The sequence below is a fragment of the Sorex araneus genome, chromosome 6 (genome assembly GCF_027595985.1).
Source record: "Sorex araneus isolate mSorAra2 chromosome 6, mSorAra2.pri, whole genome shotgun sequence".
NCBI classification, from domain to species: Eukaryota; Metazoa; Chordata; class Mammalia; order Eulipotyphla; family Soricidae; genus Sorex; species Sorex araneus.
Genome location: NC_073307.1, coordinates 155,373,298 through 155,395,525, shown reverse-complemented (window position 1 = coordinate 155,395,525; position 22,228 = coordinate 155,373,298). Strand labels below are relative to the sequence as shown.

Genomic DNA, 22,228 nt, shown 5'->3' with positions numbered 1-22,228 from the left:
ACTAGACATCTTACCACAGTCCTTTGAATGCCAGTCTCCATTTTCCCCCACATTTCTACCCTCTGTTCTGAAGAGTTCAGAGATTTTTTTTTTTGGTGGGGGTGGAATCTCTTCCTTTACTTTGTTTCTCTATAGTCTACCCATGTGTGAAATCACACAGTATTGTTTTGTCATTATGATTTGTTGAACTTAAAATATTCCCTCTCTGTTTTACCATTTATCTCAATGGCAAGATTTCATATTTTGTGCATATTTTTGGGACAGATCTGTGCTTGGGTCTGACTCCTAGCTCTGCTCTCAGGGATCATTCCTAAGGGGACTTAGGGGTACAGAGGGGATGCTGGGGATCAAACCCAGGTCAGCTATGTGTACTGACCAAGCACCTGACTCACTGTACCATTTCTTCAGCCCAGATTTCATCTTTGTAATTGCCGTGTAGCTTTCTGTTGAAAATATAATGAGTATATATGCATATATAATGTATATACAAATATGCACATACATATATATATATTACCGATTTCCAGACATATACATACATGTATTTTACATATATATCATATATTTACCCACTGATCTGTTGTGAGACACTTAGCTTTACCCCATATCCTGACTGTTTTAAATAATGTTTCTGTAGTCTGGAGTTTCAAATCAGTGTTTTGTTCTTCCGGTAAATACCAAGGAGAGGAATTACTGGATCATATGGTAGGTAAAGATATAAGCTATGTTTAATAAACTGAGAAACTTTATAATATTTTCTTTAAAGACTACATCAGTTTATATTCCCAAAAATAAATAGGAAGGTTCTTCCTGCCTCCCACCCCATCATTTCTTGTCTTTAGATCAGAAATAGTTAACCCTTTAATTACCACTGGTAAGGTGTTAAGCAGCAGTAACATTTTATTTGCACAATAGCACTACATAAGAAATGCAGTTGAAAACCATGGATATAGATTATTCTCAGAACTGTGAAGCTATATATCATTGTGTATTTGATTTGAATTTCTTGATAATATAAAATAAGCTGTTTTTCTTGTTCCTATTTGTCCTCTGTTTGCTTTCTTTTGCTTATTCAGCTGTTCTGATCATTTTTTTAAAAAAATGAATTGTTTTTCCCCATCAAAAATTGAGAGAAGAAATGAATAGAAACTTCTTCAAAGAGTAAATTAGAATGGTCAAAAGGCACATGAAAAAATGCTCTTCATCACTAATCATTAGAGAGATGCAAATCGAAACAACAATGAGATATCATCTCACACCACAGAGAATGGCACACATCCAAAAGAATAAGAGCAAACAGTTCTGGCATAGATTCACTGTTGGTGGGAATGCCGACGAGTCCAACTTTTTTGGAAAACAATATGGTTTCCCTCAAAATACTAGAAATTGAGCTCTCATTGGACCCAGAAATACCCCTTCAGGAAATGGGCCCTCGGGTCCCAAAAACATACAGCATAAACACCATCTGCACTCATATGTTCATTGCAGCTCTATTCACAATAGCCAGAATCTAGAAACAACCTGAGTGCCCAAGAACAGACAAATAAAGAAACATTGCTACATCTGCACAATGGAAAATCATGCAGCAATTAGGAAGAATGGCAGTTCTGTATGACTGAAAATTAAGAACTGGAGCGATAGCACAGCAAGTAGGACGATTGCCTTCCACACGGCCGACCGGGGTTGGATTTCTCTGTCCCTCTCGGAGAGCCCAGCAAGCTACTGAGAGTATCACGCCCGCACGGAAGAACCTGGCAAGATCCCTGTGGTGTATTTGATGTGCCAAAAACAGTAACAACAAGTCTCACAATGGAGACGTTCCTGGTGCCCACTAGAGCAAATCGATGAACAACGGAAGGACAGTGCTACAGTGCTACTATTAGTGATCAGCGGCCAGCCCACTTCAGTGCTTCTGGATTGTTCCCAGCTGTGCTCAGGGTACAAGGCCACACCAGGATGAAATTCTGGCCTTGCAGCATGCAAAGAATATGCTCTAGCCCTTTCAATTCTCCCTCTGCCTCAACTTTCTTTTTTTATCAAATGGATGTCCAGTTTTTCAAACATGATTTAGAGGAGAGAATTTTCTTTTACCATTGCTATCCACTGTCATACAAACTGCCCATTTGTATGGTGACTGTTTCATATTATTTCCTACTTCAATTTTATTTGAAACTTTCCAGGATGAAATTAATGGTTTATTCTAGAGAACGTCTCCATGTAATTGAGGTAAATGTGCATTTTAGTTGAATATTTTTATTGATATGTGTATCTCTTCCATTTCTAGTGTCAGTCATGTTCTCTATATGTATGTGCTAATTTTGTCACATTCAGGGTTACCTATGTGCTTATATTATACAGTTTTTTTTGGTTAATTTTCTTAATATAAGGGTTCAATCTCTGGCATTCCACATGGTCTCCTGACCACCACTGGACATGACCCACAAACAACCAAATAAACCAGCAAAAATGAAAGAAATATGTTTGGAATTGGAGAGATAGTATAGTGGGTAGGGTTTTTGCCTTGCACCCAGCAGACCTGGATTTGAGCCCCAGTATCCCATATTGTCCCCCAAACCCCTCCAGGAATGGTTCCTGACCACAGAGCCAAGAGTAAACCCTGAGCACAGCTAGGTGTGTTCCACTCAACCACCACCCTAAAAAAGAAATCAATTTCCTTTTTTAAAAATTTATTTATTTTTATTTTATGAAAAAATCTGACCATCTAGTTTTTGGACAGCCCCCGAGGTCTTCTGACATCTTGTGGAATCCAGTCGGTAACAGATTTAATCCAGCTCTAGTCAGATTTTTTTGTCAAATCTCTGAATGAACGATTTGAGGCTCTTCTTGTTCCTGGAGCGAGCAAATATCATTGGGCTGCACTGGCTCGAGACAGGAACAAATGAAGACGTTACTGGTGCCCACTCAAGCAAATCGAAGATCAGCGGGACTACAAGTGATACTACAAGTGATTTATTTTTATTAGTGAATCACCATGAGGCACAGTTACAGACTTACAAACTTCGGTGCTTGCATTTCAGTCATATAATGGTCAAGTATCCATCCCTCCAACAGTGCCCATTTTCCACCATCAATGGTCCCAGCATCCCTCCCACCATCCCCAACCCGTTTCCCTCTCCCCATCCCACCTCTGTTGCTGGACATTCCCTTTGCGCTCTCTCTCTCCTTTTGGGTGTTGTGGTTTGCAATAGAGGTATTAAGTGCCTGTCATGTTTGGTCTATAGTCTGCTTTTAGGGTTCATCTCCCATCCTGAGCGGATTCTCCTAGCACCATTTACTTGGTGATCCCTTCTCTAACTGAACTGCCTTTTCCCTCAGTATGTGAGGCCAGCTTCTAAGCAGTGGAGTAATCCTCCCAGTACTTATCTTTAATAATCTTGGGTATAGTCTCCCATTCTGTTACTTTATATCCCACAAGTGAGTGCTTTTTTTCTATGTCAGTCCCTCTCTGACACATTTCGCTTAACATGGTACTTTCCATGTTGATCCATCTATATGCGAATTTCATGGTTTCATCTTTTCTAACAGCTGCATAGTAGTCCATTATGTAGATGTGCCAGAGGTATTCTTTAGCCAGTCATCTGTTCTCGGGTACTCAGGTTTTTTCCAGATTCTGGCTATTGTAAACGTTACTGCAATGAACATTCAAGTGCAGATGACATATCTACTATACTATTTTGCATCTCTGGGAAATATTCCCAGAAGTGAAATTGCTGGGTCAAATGGGACCTCATTTTTAATCTTTTGAGAATCATTCATATTATTTTTCAAAATGGCTGAATCAGTAGGCATTCCCACCGGCAGTGAAGGAGGGTCCCTTTCTCCCCACATCCACGCCAACAATGGTTGCTTTTGTTCTTTTGGAAGTGTGCCAGTCTCTGTGGTCTGAGATGATTGTTGTTTTGATTTGCATCTCCCTGATGATTAGTTATGAGAGAATTTTTTCATGTGCATTTTGGCCATTCGAATTTCTTCTTTGAGAAAGTTTTTGTTCATTTCATTGCCCCATTTTCTGATGGGGTTCGATGTTTTCTTTTTGTAGAGTAGAACCAGCGTCTTGTAAATCCTTGATATCAACCCCTTATCAGATGGATATTGAGTGAATATCTTTTCCCATCCTGTTGACAATCTTTGAATTCTGTTCGTTGTGTCTTTTGCGGTGCAGAAACTTCTCAGTTTGAGGAAACCCCATCTGTTTATCTCTGTTTCCACTTGTTTTGCCAGTGGAGTGTCCTCTTTAAAGACACCTTTAGCCTCGATGTCATAAAGAGTTTTGCCTACCATGTTTTCAATGTACCTGATGGACTCTGGTCTGAGACATCAATTTCTTAATGTAATTTTACTGTAGCACTGTAGCATTGTAGTCCCGTTGTTCATTGATTTGCTCGAGCAGGCACCAGTAACCTCTCCATTGTGAGACTTGTTGTTACTGTTTTTGGCACATCGAATACGCTCTGCTGTGAAGGCGGATACTCTTGGTAGCTTCCGGGGCTCTTCCAGAGGGACAGAGGAATCAAACCCGGGTCAGCCACATGCAAGGCAAATACCCTACCCGCTGTGCTATCACTACAGTCCAATGTAATTTTACAAACTGTCTTAATTTTTCTTATGCATCTATCTGAAATGCTTTTTTTTTTGCTTTTTGGGTCACACCTGGCGATGCGCAGGGGTTACTCCTGGCTCTGCACTAGGAATTACTTCTGGCGGTACTCAGGGGACCATATGGGATGCTGGGGATTGAACCCGGGTCAGCCGCGGGCAAGGCAAACGCCCTGCCCGCTGTGCTATTGCTCCAGCCCCTCTATCTGAAATGCTTTGTTTTAGAACTTATTTTATTTGAAAGGTAGATTTATCAATGACTAGATCTCAAGTTCAGTTGAATGGGATAGTCTTATTTTCTTCATCATTTCAAAAGGATTGTCTTGCTATGCACAGATTTTTCCATCAGTAAAATTCTTTCCAGCTCTTCCAACATTAATTGTCATCTCACTGACTCTGGTCTCCACTGTTCCTGATGAGAATTCATTAACCTTACAGGGGATTCCTTAGGTGTAAATAGTTGCTTGTCTCTTGCAGCTTTGTAACCCATTCTTTTCATTTAACTGTTTGATTGTGATATATGTTTGTGTTCGTGCGGGATGCTTGGAAGTAAATATGAAATAATTTTTATTAGATTTGGAGAGCTTTTAACCAAATTGCTTAAAGTAATTATTATGACTCCTTCCTTTTCTCTCTAATCTTTCAGACATCCCGTTCTGTTTAATAGATGGTGTACAACAGTAGGCTAGGGGCTCCCCACTGCTTCTTCATTGTGTTTTCTACTCTTCAGACTGTATTATTCCAAAGAACATATCTTCAGATCATTAAGCTTCTTTTCCCAATTTGAAATGCTTTAAAACACTTCTTAATTTTTTCTTTTACTATTCCATTCAGCTCCAGATTTCGATAACATTTCTTTTCTTAATTTCTCTCTCTTTGTTGCAGTCACTGTTTGCTGGAACATCATTCTAGTTCCCTTTTGTTTTTTTCAATTCTGAGAGGATATTGAGTTGACTTGAGACAAATGTTTAATTTTTAAGTACAATATTTGAGCTTTGTCAGACCAGTTTCTGGCTTTTTTGTCTCTTGGAAGTTTATTGGGCCCAAAACTCATGCTTGGGATAATTTTGTGCTCCTGGGTCGTTTGGTGCAAGGAGCAAGGAAAGGACCATAACCTCTAGATTGTCGTCCTACTTTTCTTCCAATAAATGAAACATCGTTAATTTTTTTCTCAACTCTATTTGTTCTATTTTTGGGGGGCAAACCTGTTCATGCTCAGGAATTACTAGTTGCTCGGTGCCCAGAGACTATTGGGACCATAATGGGGTGCGGTGACTAGAACCCAGATTGGCCATGTGCAAGGCAAATACCTTGCCTGCACTATACTATGGCTTTAGCCCCAAGTCTTTTTTTTTCAAACTGAACATTTAAAATATTATAGTTTGTACTTTGGGAGTCAAATTAGTTGGCACTTCAGAAGTCAAATTCTTTGCTTCTAGGGAAAAAATTGTTGATGATAATGTCTGTGAAAGTAGCTTGTTTACTGATTTCTAAACATTTTTTTTGAAAAGTGCATTTTGTTGGGCTCTTTGAGGTCTTTCTTTACCTGTGACCAGTGAGTTGTTTGACATATACCAATTTAAGACATAGTTAGTGCTACCAAATAATTCAGATTAATCTTCCATCTCAATACTTTTAGCCTAGCTACACTTTCAAATCTATTGCCATATAGTGCCATAATGATGAAGTGTCAAATAATTGGACTTAATTTTAGGGAGCCTTCTCAGCTTCCTAAATTTTTGAATCTTACTTATGTTCTTTTTTTGAAGGCAGAAAAAAGAAACATTTATTCTAAGAATATTGTAACAGTTCATACGGCTGTACTGTGAACTGTATTGTACTGTAACAGTTACACACATGGTTGAGGTGTACCATGTGTAAGGACAAGAACTTTGTCTAGGACTGGCAAAAAAGTTTGGTGGAGCAGATTTTGGAAACCGCTCTAGGAGAACTCCACTCCTTCAGCTTGTAGGACACTAGTATTGGGCCCTGGCTCTTCCTTTGAGTCAGTAGCTGGTAAAGAATTCACCTCTTCTCTGAGTTTGGAGGATATAAATAACCAGTCATCTGAGGACTGCAGCATTAGCTTATTTTCCTTTGTGTGACTTCCTAGGCGGCCGACCTGGCTTCGATTCCTCCGCCCCTCTCGGACAGCCCGGCAAGCTACCGAGAGTTTCTTGCCTGCACAGCAGAGCCTGGCGAGCTACCCATGGTCTATATGCCAAAAACAGTAATAGCAAGTCTCACAATGGAAACATTACTGGTGCCTGCTCGAGCAAGTCGATGAGCAACGGGATGACAGTGACAGTGAATTTCTAGGCACAGAGCCACCTTTTTCATCCCTTTGGGACCAGAAGAACTTATTCCTCTGGGTTTCTTTTTCCTGACTGAATTTTGAGATGAACCGAGTTTTCATTACAAAACTGCACTGTCACTTTCTTTGAACAGGACAAAAGGACGCCATACATTACAGTCAATCACACAGCTGTTGGGCGGCTGAAGCCCCAGTCGAGGTGTGGTTCTCTCAGCTGATGGCCATCTGAGAGCACCTTACAAGGGTCCCCTTGTCACTAATTACCGCTTCAGGAGGGCCATTATGCCCTATTTTCAAATCATCTGGGACCACATCTAGCTGAAGTTCACAGCTGGCCCCTCGCATGTGTCTGGAGCTGAGCCTGGGAACTACTTATGTTCTTATGTATCCAAATTTTAGGTAATTTTGAGGAAAGAAAGTCTTCTTCCAAATACAGACTTAGAGGCAGGGTTTGACAAAAGCTCAGCCTTTATAGCTATATTGTTAAAATATCTAAATCACTTTGGTGAAAGAGATGAAGCTAGCATGTATTCCTCAAACAATATATCAATTGCTTCTACACTTTACTGTTTATAACTATGATATCATTTTTTTTAAGGTCACTGGGGTGTGAAAATTGTAGATTATGCTATTTATGACCTGGTAATATCAAGTTTGTAGGTATTTAACCAATAACACAACCTGATATATGTTAGGCACTATTTAATACTTTGCACATGTTAATCTTCTGGATGAACCTGTATAGATTGTGTGATACAATTATCTTCTTTACTTACAGGAGGATACTGGCTTGATGAGTCTAATCTTGCTCAAGCTCCAATCAAAACAACCATGCTGCGGAGAAGACATTTCTCACCAGATCCAAAACTAGAGTGGTCAACTAAAAGTATAAGTCTGTAACACTGTAGCACTGTTGTCCCGTTATTCATTTATTTGCTCAAGCTGGCACCAGTAACATCTCCATTGTGAGATTTGTTACTGTTTTTTGGCATATCAAATATGCCATGGGTAGTTTACCAGGCTTTACCGTGTGGGCAGGATACTCATGGCAGCTTGCGGGGCTCTCTTAGAGGGACGGAAAATTCAAACCCGGGTCAGCCGCAAGCAAAGCAAATGCCCTACCTGCTGTATGTCCAGTAAAAGTAAAAGTCTAAAATTTCTTGGGAGTGAAAATCAGAATAAAATGAATCTTTCTCATTTTCTAGAAAACTGTTTCAAGAGCCAATATGTGATGGCAAAGAAAGTGACTACTTGAAAAATAAAAGATTTGTCCAAATGAGTTCTTGAAATATTGTTGGGAAAGTAAAAAATATAATAGTTAAACAAATCCAAAATTAAAACAAAAACTTTCAATTCTGCAAGGACATAAACCCTAATTGGCAATTATTTGTAAAGGATGTAAAAGCATAACTGGTGGGAATTTTAAATGATGTAACCACCTCAGAAAAAAGCTTGGTAATTTCTTATTAAAAATAAACATATATTTACCATATCTCAAGCAATACAGTTCCTAAAATTTTCCCAAAGAGAAGAAAATTTATGTTCGCACAAAGTATTTACATCAACTTTAAATATAATAAATCAATACTACAAAAAATTCAAATACAATTTTTTTCTCAGATATTGTATGGAAAAAAGATCTCTGATTTCCATACAATAGATACGGTTCTGTTATATCAACAGTTTCACTCAAATACAGGTACTAACATGAATAAAACTGGAAGGCGCAGTGAAAAAAATTGATTTAAAGGGTGTATATTCTACTGAATTATTACAAAAGCCAATTTCTTTGGCCAAAATTGTCTATTGGCTTCCAGGAACGTTGTGTGAGAAAAAAGGTTAACCAAAACTGAATATAGAAATTTGTTCATAATAATGTAAATTTGGTACCACAAATTTAACATCATTCTAAAAATTATATGATAAAATTGTGGATAATTATGAATGTAATTTTACAGTAGATATATATTAAAATAAATGAAAAAGATAAAATTGCATGTCTATATTGAAAATAACCAACTTAGTCCCCATAGGCAGTTTAATTACTACTTCCCTAGGAAAGTGAAATGAGAAAATAGTACATGTTCTCACTGGGAAATTCCCAGAGAGCTCAGAGTCACTATAATTCTCTGCAAGTCCCCATGCATTAAACTGCAAACTGGGAGCATTATTCAATATGACATCATAATTTTAAAAGGATTGGTCTGCTTGCTGAACCTATAAGGTTGAACCTATAAGATTTATTCATCTACATATTAAAGCTTGTCAGGACACAGAAGTCTATCCCAAACTGAGGGGTTATTATCAACTCTCCATCATAGTCAGGAACCCCCAGCCCAAATGAAAATTTCATTGATCTGCCATGAAATAATATTTTCAGAGCTTCCCCCTATATTAAACAAAATACTGTGTGAACACGGTATCTATGAATTATTTGTGAAGGGTAACATATTATGTTTCTTTTGCAAATAAGGAGGAAATTGTGAGTCATATAGTGATACCAAAAATACATATCAGATGCCGGAGCCAATTTTGTTAATGGATTTGCATTCATTTCCCCAAATTTTAGACTATGGGCCCAAATTACCACTACCTCAGATGGATCATCTAATAATTTTTTTTACATTATTCCACAGCTGATATTCTGAATTCAGACTCAATATTTTGAGTGAGCTCATCTCTTCCTGTTCATCCAGGTAAGTTATCAAAAGCATTTTTGTTTAGAGGCATAATTCATGAACAATCTGTATGATATCTAAACTTTATTTGGAACAGAAATAATACATCCTTAATATATTTCATCAATAATAGTTCACTTATACCTTAGAAGTATGGTATTTTTCTAATAAAATGTAAAGCAAAGTAAAATACCTACTACTCTTATTGATCAAGTGATAATTTCCTTTTTTTAACTAGATGATTCCTTTTTTTTTTTTGCCTTTTTTTGAGTCACACCTGGCAATGCACAGGGGTTACTCCTGGCTTTGCACTGAAGAATTACTCCTGGCAGTGCTCAGGGGACCATATGGGATGCTGGGAATCGAACCCAGGTCGGCCGAGTGCAAGGCAAACGCCCTACCCGCTGTGCTATTGCTCCAGCCCCTAGATGATTCCTTTTTCAGAGTTAAAATAAAAATACCCAAAAATAGAAACATTACAGGATCTTTAACTCCCAAAGTTTCTTAATATAACTGAACATATTCAAGCTGTCAAACTACTTTTCTAATCTTTTAATAAAAATCTTAAGCATATTAATAGAATTTTCATTTATTACTGACATAACTAACATAATACATATTTGATTAGATTAAAAGTTGGTTCAACTCTTGCATCTTAATTTTCATACTAGATGTGCTTTCAGAGCATCTCCTAAATTCTCAGTATTTTTAATGGCAAAATAAAAAAAAATTCCACTTACCTCATACAAATAACACAGTAGGTAGGTCTTTTGCCTTGCATGAGGCCGACCTGGGTCGATTTATTCACCCCTCTGGGAGAGCCTGGCACGCTACTGAGGGTAGCCCGTCCCCACAGCAAAGTCTGGCAAGCTACCTGTGGCTATATTCAATATGCCAAAAACAGTAACAACAAGTGTCACAATGGAGACGTTACTGGTGCTGGCTTGAGCAAATCGATGAACAATGGGACTACAGTGTTACAGAGCTACAGTGCTACCTCATGCACACATTTTTATATATATAAAATGGCCTTTTCAAGTTTTCTGGAATATAGCCGATGGTAAAGTCTACAACATGATGTCATTATGGGTCAGGCTTGTGAAGCAAAGGTGCAAAGGACCAAGATGTCAGTGGCAAGAAGGAGATGGATGGGCTTCCAAAGCCTTCACGTTTAAATAGAAAGATTTTAGATATTGTTCTTACACAAGATTCTAATAAAGTGTTTGTGCCATGTTTTTTGTGGGCAAAACAGATCCTAGGGTAAAAATAGCTCATGAATAGGGATCTTATTGTCTTAGATTTTTATGATTCTGCTATGAGACAGCGCTAATAAATGAACTTGTTTAAACTAAGTACAGATTTCAAGGGAGAATTAAGCAAAAGAATTGCTCACTTGTCACTATTGTGTATAAGGGAAAAACGAGAGACACAGGAGGTCACAGGAAACATCAGAGACCCTCAAGAGGGAGAAAAGAGAACCTGAAGAGGAAAACAAGTAGATGTTTTCCAGACTTCAAAACATCTTCCCACAGCTATACATGTCACTATCATTTTTTAACCTAACTTTCATTTTATCCTTAATTAATTACCTATTTAATTCTCAAAATAAGACTTTAAAGTCAATCTCATTGTTGTTATGTTGGAGATGGAGAACTAACCTTAGTGGGAATTAGGGATAATCAATGATAGGCGTTTAGCAAATGTTAGGACTAACAGACACCACATCCCATCCCAAGCTCTGTAACAAATGCTTTGTCTTCCTTCAGACTGTCTCTGCTTATTACCTCAGTATCTGGGAACCATCACAACTAGGGGTACCATTATCTTACCTGTTATCCTACTACATCCACTACACATCATCCTTTAGTCGCTGCCCTTCTAAACCCTAAACACTGAAAGTGTGGACAGTGAAGACATGACTAAAGTGAAATTCAATTTGAATTTAATTTAGTTCAAGACCAAAATTGAAGACTGTTATCCTTAGGTCCACCCAGTGCAGCTTCAAAGGTTGACTTTGGTCCAAAACATGATTGTCAAGTAATTAGCTCAGTTTTGGATTTCTGTACTTTAACAACTAAGTCCAGGGAGATTTCTTCCGGATATTGGATCATTGCAAGCTTGTAAACCCCATCTGTGGTCGTCATAATATGGTGGTCCCCACTCCCTTCATCCCCGGAAAGGGAGAGTCGAGAGAGAGAGAAATACCTTTCCCCTCCTTCCCCTCCTGGGCAGGAATGGGGTTTCGGCTTAGTTCTCAGGCTGGAGACATTCTGCAAGGAGCTGCCCATGTAGAAAGTGATTTAGCTGGGTCTGGATTCATGCTCATGCAGCTGCGGAGAGGCCGCACATGCGTGCGGCCCCCAGGATCACATCTCAGTGGCAGGAAACATATAATTTTTAACTCCAATATTCTCTTTTATTTTGGGGTTTTGGGTCAAACCCCATGATGCTCAGGCATTATTTCTGACTGTGGTCTCAGAAATTACTCCTGGCTGTGGAATTGCTCAGGGAAGGATATGGAATACCTGGGATGGAGCCTGAGTAATCCACATGTAGGAAAACACCCTACCCACTGTGCTATTGCTCCAACCCCAAGTCTAATATTCTTTATCTCCATTTCCTTCCTCCCATCGCCCCAGAAAATTTTGTGTCACTCAACGCTGATGAAGAACAGCACAGAAGTGACAGAATTCATCCTGCTTGGACTAACGGATGCTCGGGAACTGCAGGTTCCTCTCTTTATCATGTTCACCCTCATCTACCTCATCACTCTGACTGGGAACTTGGGGATGATCCTGTTGATTCTGCTGGACTCTCGTCTCTATACTCCCATGTACTTTTTCCTCAGCAACCTGTCCCTGGTGGACTTTTGTTACTCTTCAGCAGTTACTCCCACGGTCATGTCTGGATTGCTTACAGACCACAAGGTCATCTCCTACAACGCATGCGCTGCACAAATGTTCTTTTTCGGAGGATTTGCTACTGTGGAAAATTACCTCTTGGCCTCAATGGCCTTTGACCGCTACTTGGCAGTGTGCAGACCCCTGCATTACACCACCACCATGACAACAAGTGTTTGTGCTTGTTTCATAACAGGCTCCTATATCTGTGGTTTTCTGAATATCTCCATCCACATTGGAGATACATTCAGCCTCTCTTTCTGTGGGTCCAACGTGGTCCACCACTTTTTCTGTGATTTTCCAGCAGTCATGGTTCTCGCCTGCTCTGATAGACATGTTAGTGAGATGGTGCTTTTTTCTGTGGTGAGCTTCAACATCTTCTTTGCTCTCCTGGTTATCTTGACATCCTACACATTCATATTCATCACCATCCTAAAGATGCGTTCGTCTGCAGGGTACCAGAAGGCTCTCTCCACCTGTGGCTCCCACTTTGTTGCAGTTTCTATCTTTTATGGGACTGTAATCTTCATGTACTTACAGCCTAGCTCCAGCCATTCCATGGACACAGACAAAATGGCGTCTGTGTTCTACTCCATGGTCATCCCCATGCTGAACCCCATAGTCTACAGTCTGAGGAACAAGGAGGTCAAGAGTGCATTTATGAAGGTTGTTTTAGAGGCAAAACTATTCTTAGGATTGTGATTTTTATATTATACTATGTATGATAACAATTCACTAACACCAGAGTAGAATTAATTATTTGAGGTTTTAGCCCTTCTTATTCAAAAGTCTCTGGTACTGAAAAGGAAACAATATATCCTAAAATGAGATTATTGAATAACAATGTCTAATATATTTTGAAGGCTACATATGAACATGCTTTTAAATATCTTGTTTTACTTTTATTCTAGGTGCATTTTTACCACAGGTCAATGTGAATGCAAGATCGCACATGAGAATATCATTATAAGTGCATGATTGCGTCCCATGAAAATATATGACTAGTTGAAATATAGAGAATAAAACTGAGTGCTTCTAGTTTTTAATGATGCTAATGAAAATATTTAACTATTATCTAAGAATTTAAGTTTTGTGTGACATTCTTATTTCTTGAGTTGAATGCTGTTCTGAGTACTATTAGAAAATAAAAATGAGGGGGCTGGAGCAATAGCACAGCCGGTAGGGTGTTTGCCTTGCATGCAGCTGACCCGGGTTCGATTTCCAGCATCTTATATAGTCTCCTGAACCACCAGGGGTAATTCCTTTGCAGAGCCAGGAGTAACCCCTGTGAGTCGCTGGGTGTGACCAAAAAAGCAAAATAATAATAATAATAATAATAATAATAATAATAATAATAATAATAATAATAATAATAAAAGAAAGAAAAAGAAAAGAAAAATGATAAAAACTATTTAGTGAAGCTTTCGTCACGAATATAGTTTATTGAATTATTTCTGTCTTGATCTAACATGTTAAAGAACCAGCACTGGGGTGGAAGCAATTACAGTGGGTAGGGCATTTGCCTTGCACATGGCTGACCTGGGTTCAATCCTGGGAATCCCATATGGTCCCCCAAACACTGCCAGGAGTAAATCCTGAGTGCAGAGCCAGGAGCAATTCTTGAGCATCACTGGGTGTGACCCAGAAAGCTAAATAAATAAATAAATAAATATATAAGATGTTTACTTGTAGGTATCTTTAAAAAAAAACAGCACTGTGAAGATAAAAATGTGCTCATGTTATAATTTTAATATAAAGTAGAATATGAAAATATTAGAAGAATAAAAGTGTTTTTAACTTCTTCAGATATTTCTACCAACTTTCTCACATACACATTACCTAAAACACAATATCTCAGTATATTTTGGCTGTCTAAATGTTTTCAAATGGATAATGTTGGCATGTTACATTCAGTTTATTTATTTTAATGTTCATTTGTCACTCCTCCCTACTTATGGCCCTCTTCACTAACAGCGATTTTTTTCCTGTTTCTTCACAACCTGACAATTCCAAGCAAATCAATTTCTACTTCAGGGCATTTGATTTTTTTTCTCTTCCCTGTGTGGGATGACCCCTTTATTAGGATCTTTCTTTTTGCATGCCACAAGTCAAGGGGGGTGGGGAGTGGGGGAAGAGGACAGTTAAGACAGAGAATGGACCACTATCACTTATTGTTGGGAAAGACAGTTGGGAATGATCACTCTGGGCAAGAACTGAGTGCCGAAGGAGGTAAAAACTCTTTTAATGATAACTTTCCAGTACCTGTATTGCAAACCAGAATGCCGAGAGAGAATGAGAGGGAGACAGAGACAGAGAGACAGAGACAGAGACAGACAGGAGAGAGGAGAAGGAGAGAGCGAGGGAGGGAGGGAGAGAGAAAGAGAGAGAGAGAGAGAGAAGAAAAGTGCTTGCTATAGAGGTAGGCTGGGGTGTGGTGGTGGGAGAGAAATAGATACTTGTGGTGGGAAATGTACACTTGTGAAGAGACCGGTGTTGGAACATTGTATGGGTGTTAGAACATTATATGACAGAAACCCAATCATGAACAACTTTGTAACTGTATATCTCACTGTGATTCAATAAAAAGTAAAGAAAAAAAATTAAAAAGTGTACATATTTGAATTTTTGGATCAAAAAGAACCATTTTGTATCCCTTAGTATCCAGGGCATACTGAACAACATACAAATAAGGTATACAATTGAATAAAATAAACAAAAGAGTTAGTAATTTTTAGTACATAAATAGAATATATATTTATATGTATTATATATATAGTAAACTGTGCATATACATACATAGGTTATTTTTCAGAACAACTATAATCAGATACTTGTGTCACAAAAGGAAGAAAAGCTAACATCATCTGTTCTGGTACATTCCAAACATGTTCATGGTGATTTAAAAATACCTTATAGATAACTTAAATATATCCTACATCACTTTTTGAGTCCTATTTGAAGAAACTTTTTGTCAATGTAAAAGTTAGAGCCTCATTTAATCACCATAACTAGGGCAGGAGTAGATACAGAACAAGTACTAAAAGGGCTGGAGCGATAGCACAGTGGGTAGGGCATTTGCCTTGCACACGGCCGACACGGGTTCAATACCTCCGCCCCTCTCAGAGAGCCCGGCAAGTAACCGAGAGTATCTCACCCGCATGGCAGAGCCTGGCAAGCTACCCGTGGCATATTCGCTATGCTGAAAACAGTAACAAGTCTCACAATGGAGACGTTAATGGTGCCCACTCGAGCAAATCAATGAGCAACGATGACAATGATACAGTGATACAGTGAATAAATTAGATCAAAGTGATTCAAGATTCACTTGTTTTCTTTTATACTTCTGAGCATGTGTAACAAAATATCTTTATGATAAAAATATAATTCTAAATAATGAAATGCATGCAAATCTTGTAAAAGAATGAGTTTAGGAATGAAACTAGTGCTGGATACATTCAGTATGTAATGAATTATTTTAGTAGGCCAGTGTTTGGCACATATATATATAGTAAAATAAATATAGTATCATAGAATTTAATATTTAAAGGTCTTTGAACTAGGGACATGTGGCAATCTAAGTCCATGGATAAACATGCTCTTACAAAAACCTTAAAGTTGTTGGGCTCAGGGTGTCTTTTGTAAATGATTACATTATACTTGTAATCTAACCCATCTTCCCTCATTTTCTTCTTCACATTCCACTATTTGTACCTCTCATTTCCTAAATTTATAATGACATATAGAAAGCACACATTTCAAACCCCCCAGTATAAATAATACCCCTTGAATTGCAGTGAATTGAATACATCAATCATTTTCAGATGACAACATATAATATTGGGTGGGAAACAGAAGTATAAAAATTCCCATAGTTGTGTCCTACTCAAAAAAAACAAGCTATTGCCTTGCATGGGGCATAATTGCTTCGTACTTTGAAAAAAAGGATGAGCTGTGATTGCTCTTAGGGGCCTGATCCCCAGAGAGCTTCATGCAGACAATTTTCTTTGGTTCCCATTGATTAGGCTCTGAAATCATAGCATGGCTCCACAGAACAATAATTGGAAGGGACCAGGTTCTGAGCAGACCCCTTTGGTCACCACTTATTCAAATTAATGCTAACAACACATTATAGTACATGTTCCAGTCTTTCCCAAAACTGAGTGTTGGCAGGAAGTGTTACAAGAACCACTAGGGGAAACTCCTTTAGAAAAAAACTCTCTTCATTTGTTTTGAGAGGATTAATTTTTTTTTTAACTTTTTGGGTCTGTCACACCTGGTGATGCTCAGGAATTACTCCTGTTGGTGCTGGGTAACCACATGGGATGCCAGGGATCCAACCCGGGTTGATCATTTGCAAAGAAAATACTCTACCCACTCGACTATCGCTCCAGGCCCTGAACAGATAAATCTTTACAGATAATATAATGGATATTATATAGGACCTATAATGGATAGGTCCTTATAGATAGGACCCTATTGCTCATTGTCCTACTCACAGATACAACTCTATGAAGCTGCAGGAGAATTTCATTCTTTCTATATCTTTCCTTTGTAATGATACTTTCTTTTGGTATACTGATCTTTGAGATTGACACAATTCAATTTATTCCTGCTATGGTTTTCTTTGATACTGGAGTTAAATTCCCAAAGATACTGCTGAGGCCAATGCGTCTGGGTAGTTTGTTGCCATTTCCTGGTTCTATATTTCATGACTTGCTATATCCCTCTCAGCCATTTTGTTTGATGTATGGTGTCGCAAAGCAATCTGTTTCATTATTTGTTTGTTGGTTTCATTTTTGGATCATATCCAGTAGTGATCAGGGAATTGATCTATGCTTGGGGATTTTTTCCTGATGTGCTGAGGGTACCATTCTGTTTTGTGGACTAAATTCTGGCCTTTCGCATGCAGAACATGTCCTCTAGGCACCTGAGCTATCACCTTCACCCAAGTTTAATTCTTTTCTCATGTGGCTGTCTAAGTTTTTTACACACCATTTTTAGAACGCATTTTTTCCTTTTTAATCATTGCACATCTTTTGCTCCATTGTCACAAAGTTTGCCCATACATGTGTGAATTTATTTCTTGTCTCAGTACTATTTTGTTAACATGCATATTGTTGTTATATCATCTTTATTACTATAGCTTTGTAATATAGTTTGAAGTTCAAGAACATGATTTCTCAATTCTTTTTACTCAGTATTTCTTTGTTGGTTCCAAGAATAGAATCTTGGACATTCCACATGCAACACATGTGCACAAGCTCTTTGTGTTAACTTGATGAACAGAGTTTTTGCCTGTGCAGGGACTTTTAATGATTGTTTTGATTTCTTTGCAACTAATTAGTCTGTTTAGATAGCCTACGTCCTCCAGATTCAATCCTTGGAAGTCATAGGATTCCAAAAATGTATTCATTTCTTCTTGGTTCTCCAACATTATGGCATAAAACTTTCCACAGAATTTACCCATGTTTTTTTTCCTGTGGTATATATTATAACTTTTCCCCTTCATTTCCAATACAATTGGATTGAAATTTTTGCCTTCCATTTCCTTAGGGGTTTCATTCTTGTTTAGTTTTACAAAATCCTTGGTATCAATGATCTTTTGTTTTTTCCACAATTTTACGGTTTGCTCCCATTACAGATATTATTCCTTTAACATACTCTGCTTCCTTTGTTCTTCTTTTCTTCTTTCCGAACAGTTTTTGTTCTGTCCCATATACTCTGGTAGCTCATGTCTTCATTATCATTTGTTTCTAGGAATCTTTTTATTTCTTCTTTGGTCTACTGGTTATACAATAATATGCTATTTAGTTTCCAGGTGTCTATTTTATCCTACATGTCAGTAATATAATACCTTTTCTGTGGCCTATGAAGTTTCATTTGATAGACCTGCTATGAATCTAATGGGGATTCCCTTGAAAGTTTCTTCTTTGAACTTATTGATATCAGAACTAATCTCTATCTTTGACTCTTTCCTCTTTAAATTGCAGTATATCTAGGTGTTCCTCTTTTCAGATTATTATGTTGGAACTCTGAGTTCTTAAATCTTGGTATATAACTCAATCCTTAGATGGGGACAACTTTTAGTTCTAACTTGTTTGATTGACTATTCTTTCTTATTCTTTTGAAAATTTACTTTTATTGTAATTTAGGTAAAAATAACTATAATAATGTTAACTTTCACGGTTTTATAGAATAATTACTATACCTTCACCACCAACAAAGTGCCCAAGACCCTCTACTATTGTCCCTATGTCACCCATAGATTCACGTTGCTGTCTTTTATTCTTTCATTGCTTGATAATCTCAGTCTTACATTTAAATGACATAATTTTTCATCATTATTTATTTTTCTTTTCTTTATTTTTTTATATGCCACATATGAGTGAGATCATGCAGCACTTGTTCTCCTCCCTCAGGCTTATTTTTTTAACATGATATCCTTCAAGTCTGTTCAAGTTTCAGAAAATTGCAATAAACTTATTGTTTTTCATAGCAACATAACATTTCATTATATTACCTATAGACATAAATATACAAAAAATGATAATTTTGTCCATTCATCTTTTATTAGACATTTGGGTTGTTCCTATATCCTAGCTAAGTTGGGTTGTTCCTATATCCTGGCTATTGAACTTAGCACTGAAATGACATAGATATGTTCAAATTCTTTTTCAAATTAATTTTTAAAAGGTTCACTTTTAATTTGGGAACCATGCTCAGGCTTACTCCTGGCTCTGTCCTGAAGGGCTACTCCAGGTGGGACTTAGGGGATCATACAGGCTGCCAGAGGCAGGCAAGTGCTTTACCCACTATATTCTCTCTCTAGCACTTCAAACTAATATTTTTGTGTTCTTGGGATAAATGCAAAGAAGTTGTACTACAGTATCATACTGAAGTTCTATTTTAGTTTTTAAAGATGTCTTCATACTGTTTTCCACAGAGGTTGAATCATAGCAGATTCCCATCAACAATGAAAATAGACACAATTTTAGAATCATGCAATCTCCATAGGCTGAATCAGAAGAAATCAGAAAATCATAAAAATCATGAGTAAGGAAATTGAAATAATAATTAAAAATCTTCCAGGTACAGATGTATTTACTAGTGAGTTCTACTGAAACTTTAAAGAAAACTTCTTACCAAACAAACGAACAGAAAACTTCTTACCTGCTACACAAGGCATTGGTCTGTACGAAGGACTAGACTGCCTGTCAAGTGAACTTTCAAAACGTTAAATGAAGCTGGATATCTAACCAAGGACATGATTGATAGACTTGGTTTAGGCTTGTTACAACAAAATTAGTTGCATCTTGATTATTAAACAGTATCTGGAACTGGTTTGGGCAGAATATTACAACGTTTACACTTAAAAGAAAAAACTTCTTACCTGTACTTCTCAAGATTTTCCAAGATACTGAACAAGCACTAATTCTTCCATACAGTTTCTATAAAGTCAACATTGCATTAGTACTAAAGGCAGGGAGAGATGCTACTAAATAAGAAACTTTTAGGCCAATATCTCTGATTAACCCTGATGCAAAGATCTTTTTTTAAAAACTTTAGCAAACTGAGTCCATGAATACATCAAAAGGATCATATGCTATAATTAAGAGGAGCTTTTTCCCCACGGATGCAAATATGGTTCAATATATGCAAATAAATAAATAAAATACACTATACCAATGAGGGGAAAAATAAAAATCAGATGATCATATTAACTGGTGCAGAGAAAGCTTTAGACAGGATTCAGCACCACTCATGATTTTAAAAAAAATCTCAACAAAATATGGATAGAAGGAGTGTACTTCATGATGTACAAGTCATTTGCAACAAACCCATAGCTAACATACTCGGTAGTGAAAAGCTTAAATAAAAGTAGTGAAATGCTTAAATACTTCATTCTGAAACCAGAAGCAAGGACAGGAAAGGACTACACTTTCTTCACTGCTATTGAATTCTTTCCCATTCTCCTTTTCTCTCCTCACAGAGATACTGTAATTCAGATGCTGGAGGTACTGACTTTGAATGCCCTGTTTGGCTAGGGCTTCACGACTGCTTCAGTCTCAACAGAATCAAAGGCCTTCTTTAAATCTATAAACATTAGACAGAGCAGCATCTTGAACTCTTGCAAAACTTCAATGACTTTGGTCACTGTGTGGATATGGTCGATCGTGCTGAATCCTTTTCGGAACCCGGCTTGCTCGCATGGTTGTCCTTCATCTAGTGTTCTGCCTATTCTATTCAGGATGACATGAGTGAACAACTTGTAGACGATAGACAACAGGCAGACTGGGCAATAGTTGCCGATGTCGTGGATGTCTCCCTTCTTGTACAACAGAATGGTCCTTCTGGTTTTCCACTGGACACATAGCAAATTCCACAGGATGGATATATCATTCCCAATGTCCTCCCTTCTGAAATCTGACACACCATTTCGTTGGTAAAGACATGTATAGCACCCGGTCCAGACAAGGTCAGACCCGAACACCTGAAGAATCTGCCGCCAGTACTCGTCAATACACTGGCTCGGCTCTTCACACGCTACCTGTCTGAATGCCACATTCACAGTCTTATCTTGCCCTTCATTTCAAAGGAGTGTCTTGCTCAGCACAGAATTTTCCATCAATAAGGTTTTATCTTTCGCAATATCAAATTTTATCTCAATGACTCTAGTCTCCTCTGTTTCTGATGAAAAATCATCATTAACCTCACTGGAGCTATAGCACAGCATGTAGGGCATTTGCCTTACACACAGCTGACCTGGGTTTGATTCCTCCATCCCTCTCTGAGAGCCTGACAAGCTTCCGAGAGTATCCCGCCTGCACGGCAGAGCCTGGCAAGCTACCCGTGGTGTATTTGATATGCCAAAAACAGTGACAACAAGTCTCACAATGGAGACATTACTGATGCCCGCTCGAGCAAATCGGTGAACAACGAGATGACAGTGCTACAGTGCTACAGTTCCTGATATGTAATTAGTTGCTTGTCTCTTGAAGCTATATGATCCGTTCTTATAACTATTTGATTATACTATTGTTTGTGCTCAAGTGAGACGTTTGGAAGTAAGATTCAATAATTTATCAAATTTGGAGAGTTTTTCACCAAGTTGTTTAATCTTTATGACTTCTTCCTTTCCTCTCTAACCTTTCTGACATTCCATTATGTACATGTTATTTGTTTGATGGTACATAGGTTTGTCAGTGGTGCTTCATTCTTTATTCTTTTTCACACTGAATTATTCCTACAAACATGTGTTTCATATCACTGAGTTTTTTTTATTGAATCACTGTGAGATAGTTATAAGCTTTCATGTTTGGGTTACAATCGCACAATGATCAAACGCCCATCCCTCCACCAGTGCACATTCCCCATCAGCAATATCTCTGGTATACCCCCTTTTCCCACCCTCCCCCTGCCTCCATGGCAGACAAAATTCCCCATACTCTCTCTCTACTTTTGGCCATTATGCGTTGCAACACAGACACTGAGAGGTCATCATGTTTGGTCCATTATCTACTTTCAGCACACATCTCCCATCCCGACTTATTCCTCCAGCCATCATTTTCTTAGTGATCCCTTCTCTATTCCATCTGCCTTCTCCCCTCCACTCATGAAGCGGTCTTCCAGCTCTGGGACAATCCCCCTGGCCCTTGTATCTACTGTCCTTGGGTGTCAGCCTCATGTGATGTTATTCTATACTCACAAATGAATGCAGT

General features: G+C 38.1%; 1 protein-coding gene across 1 annotated transcript; it reads left to right on the top strand.

Moving 5' to 3' along the window:
* Positions 1–12,272: 12,272 nt before the first annotated feature.
* On the top strand, positions 12,273–13,211 carry LOC101548973 (olfactory receptor 5B3-like). The gene has a single exon (XM_004620465.2). It carries the CDS (start codon positions 12,273–12,275, stop codon positions 13,209–13,211), a length of 939 nt encoding a protein of 312 aa, XP_004620522.2.
* Positions 13,212–22,228: the final 9,017 nt, after the last annotated feature.

Bases quoted from the DNA above. Each gene is read 5' to 3' on its own strand.
- LOC101548973 (XM_004620465.2), top strand. From the start codon at position 12,273: ATGAAGAACAGCACAGAAGTGACAGAATTCATCCTGCTTGGACTAACG.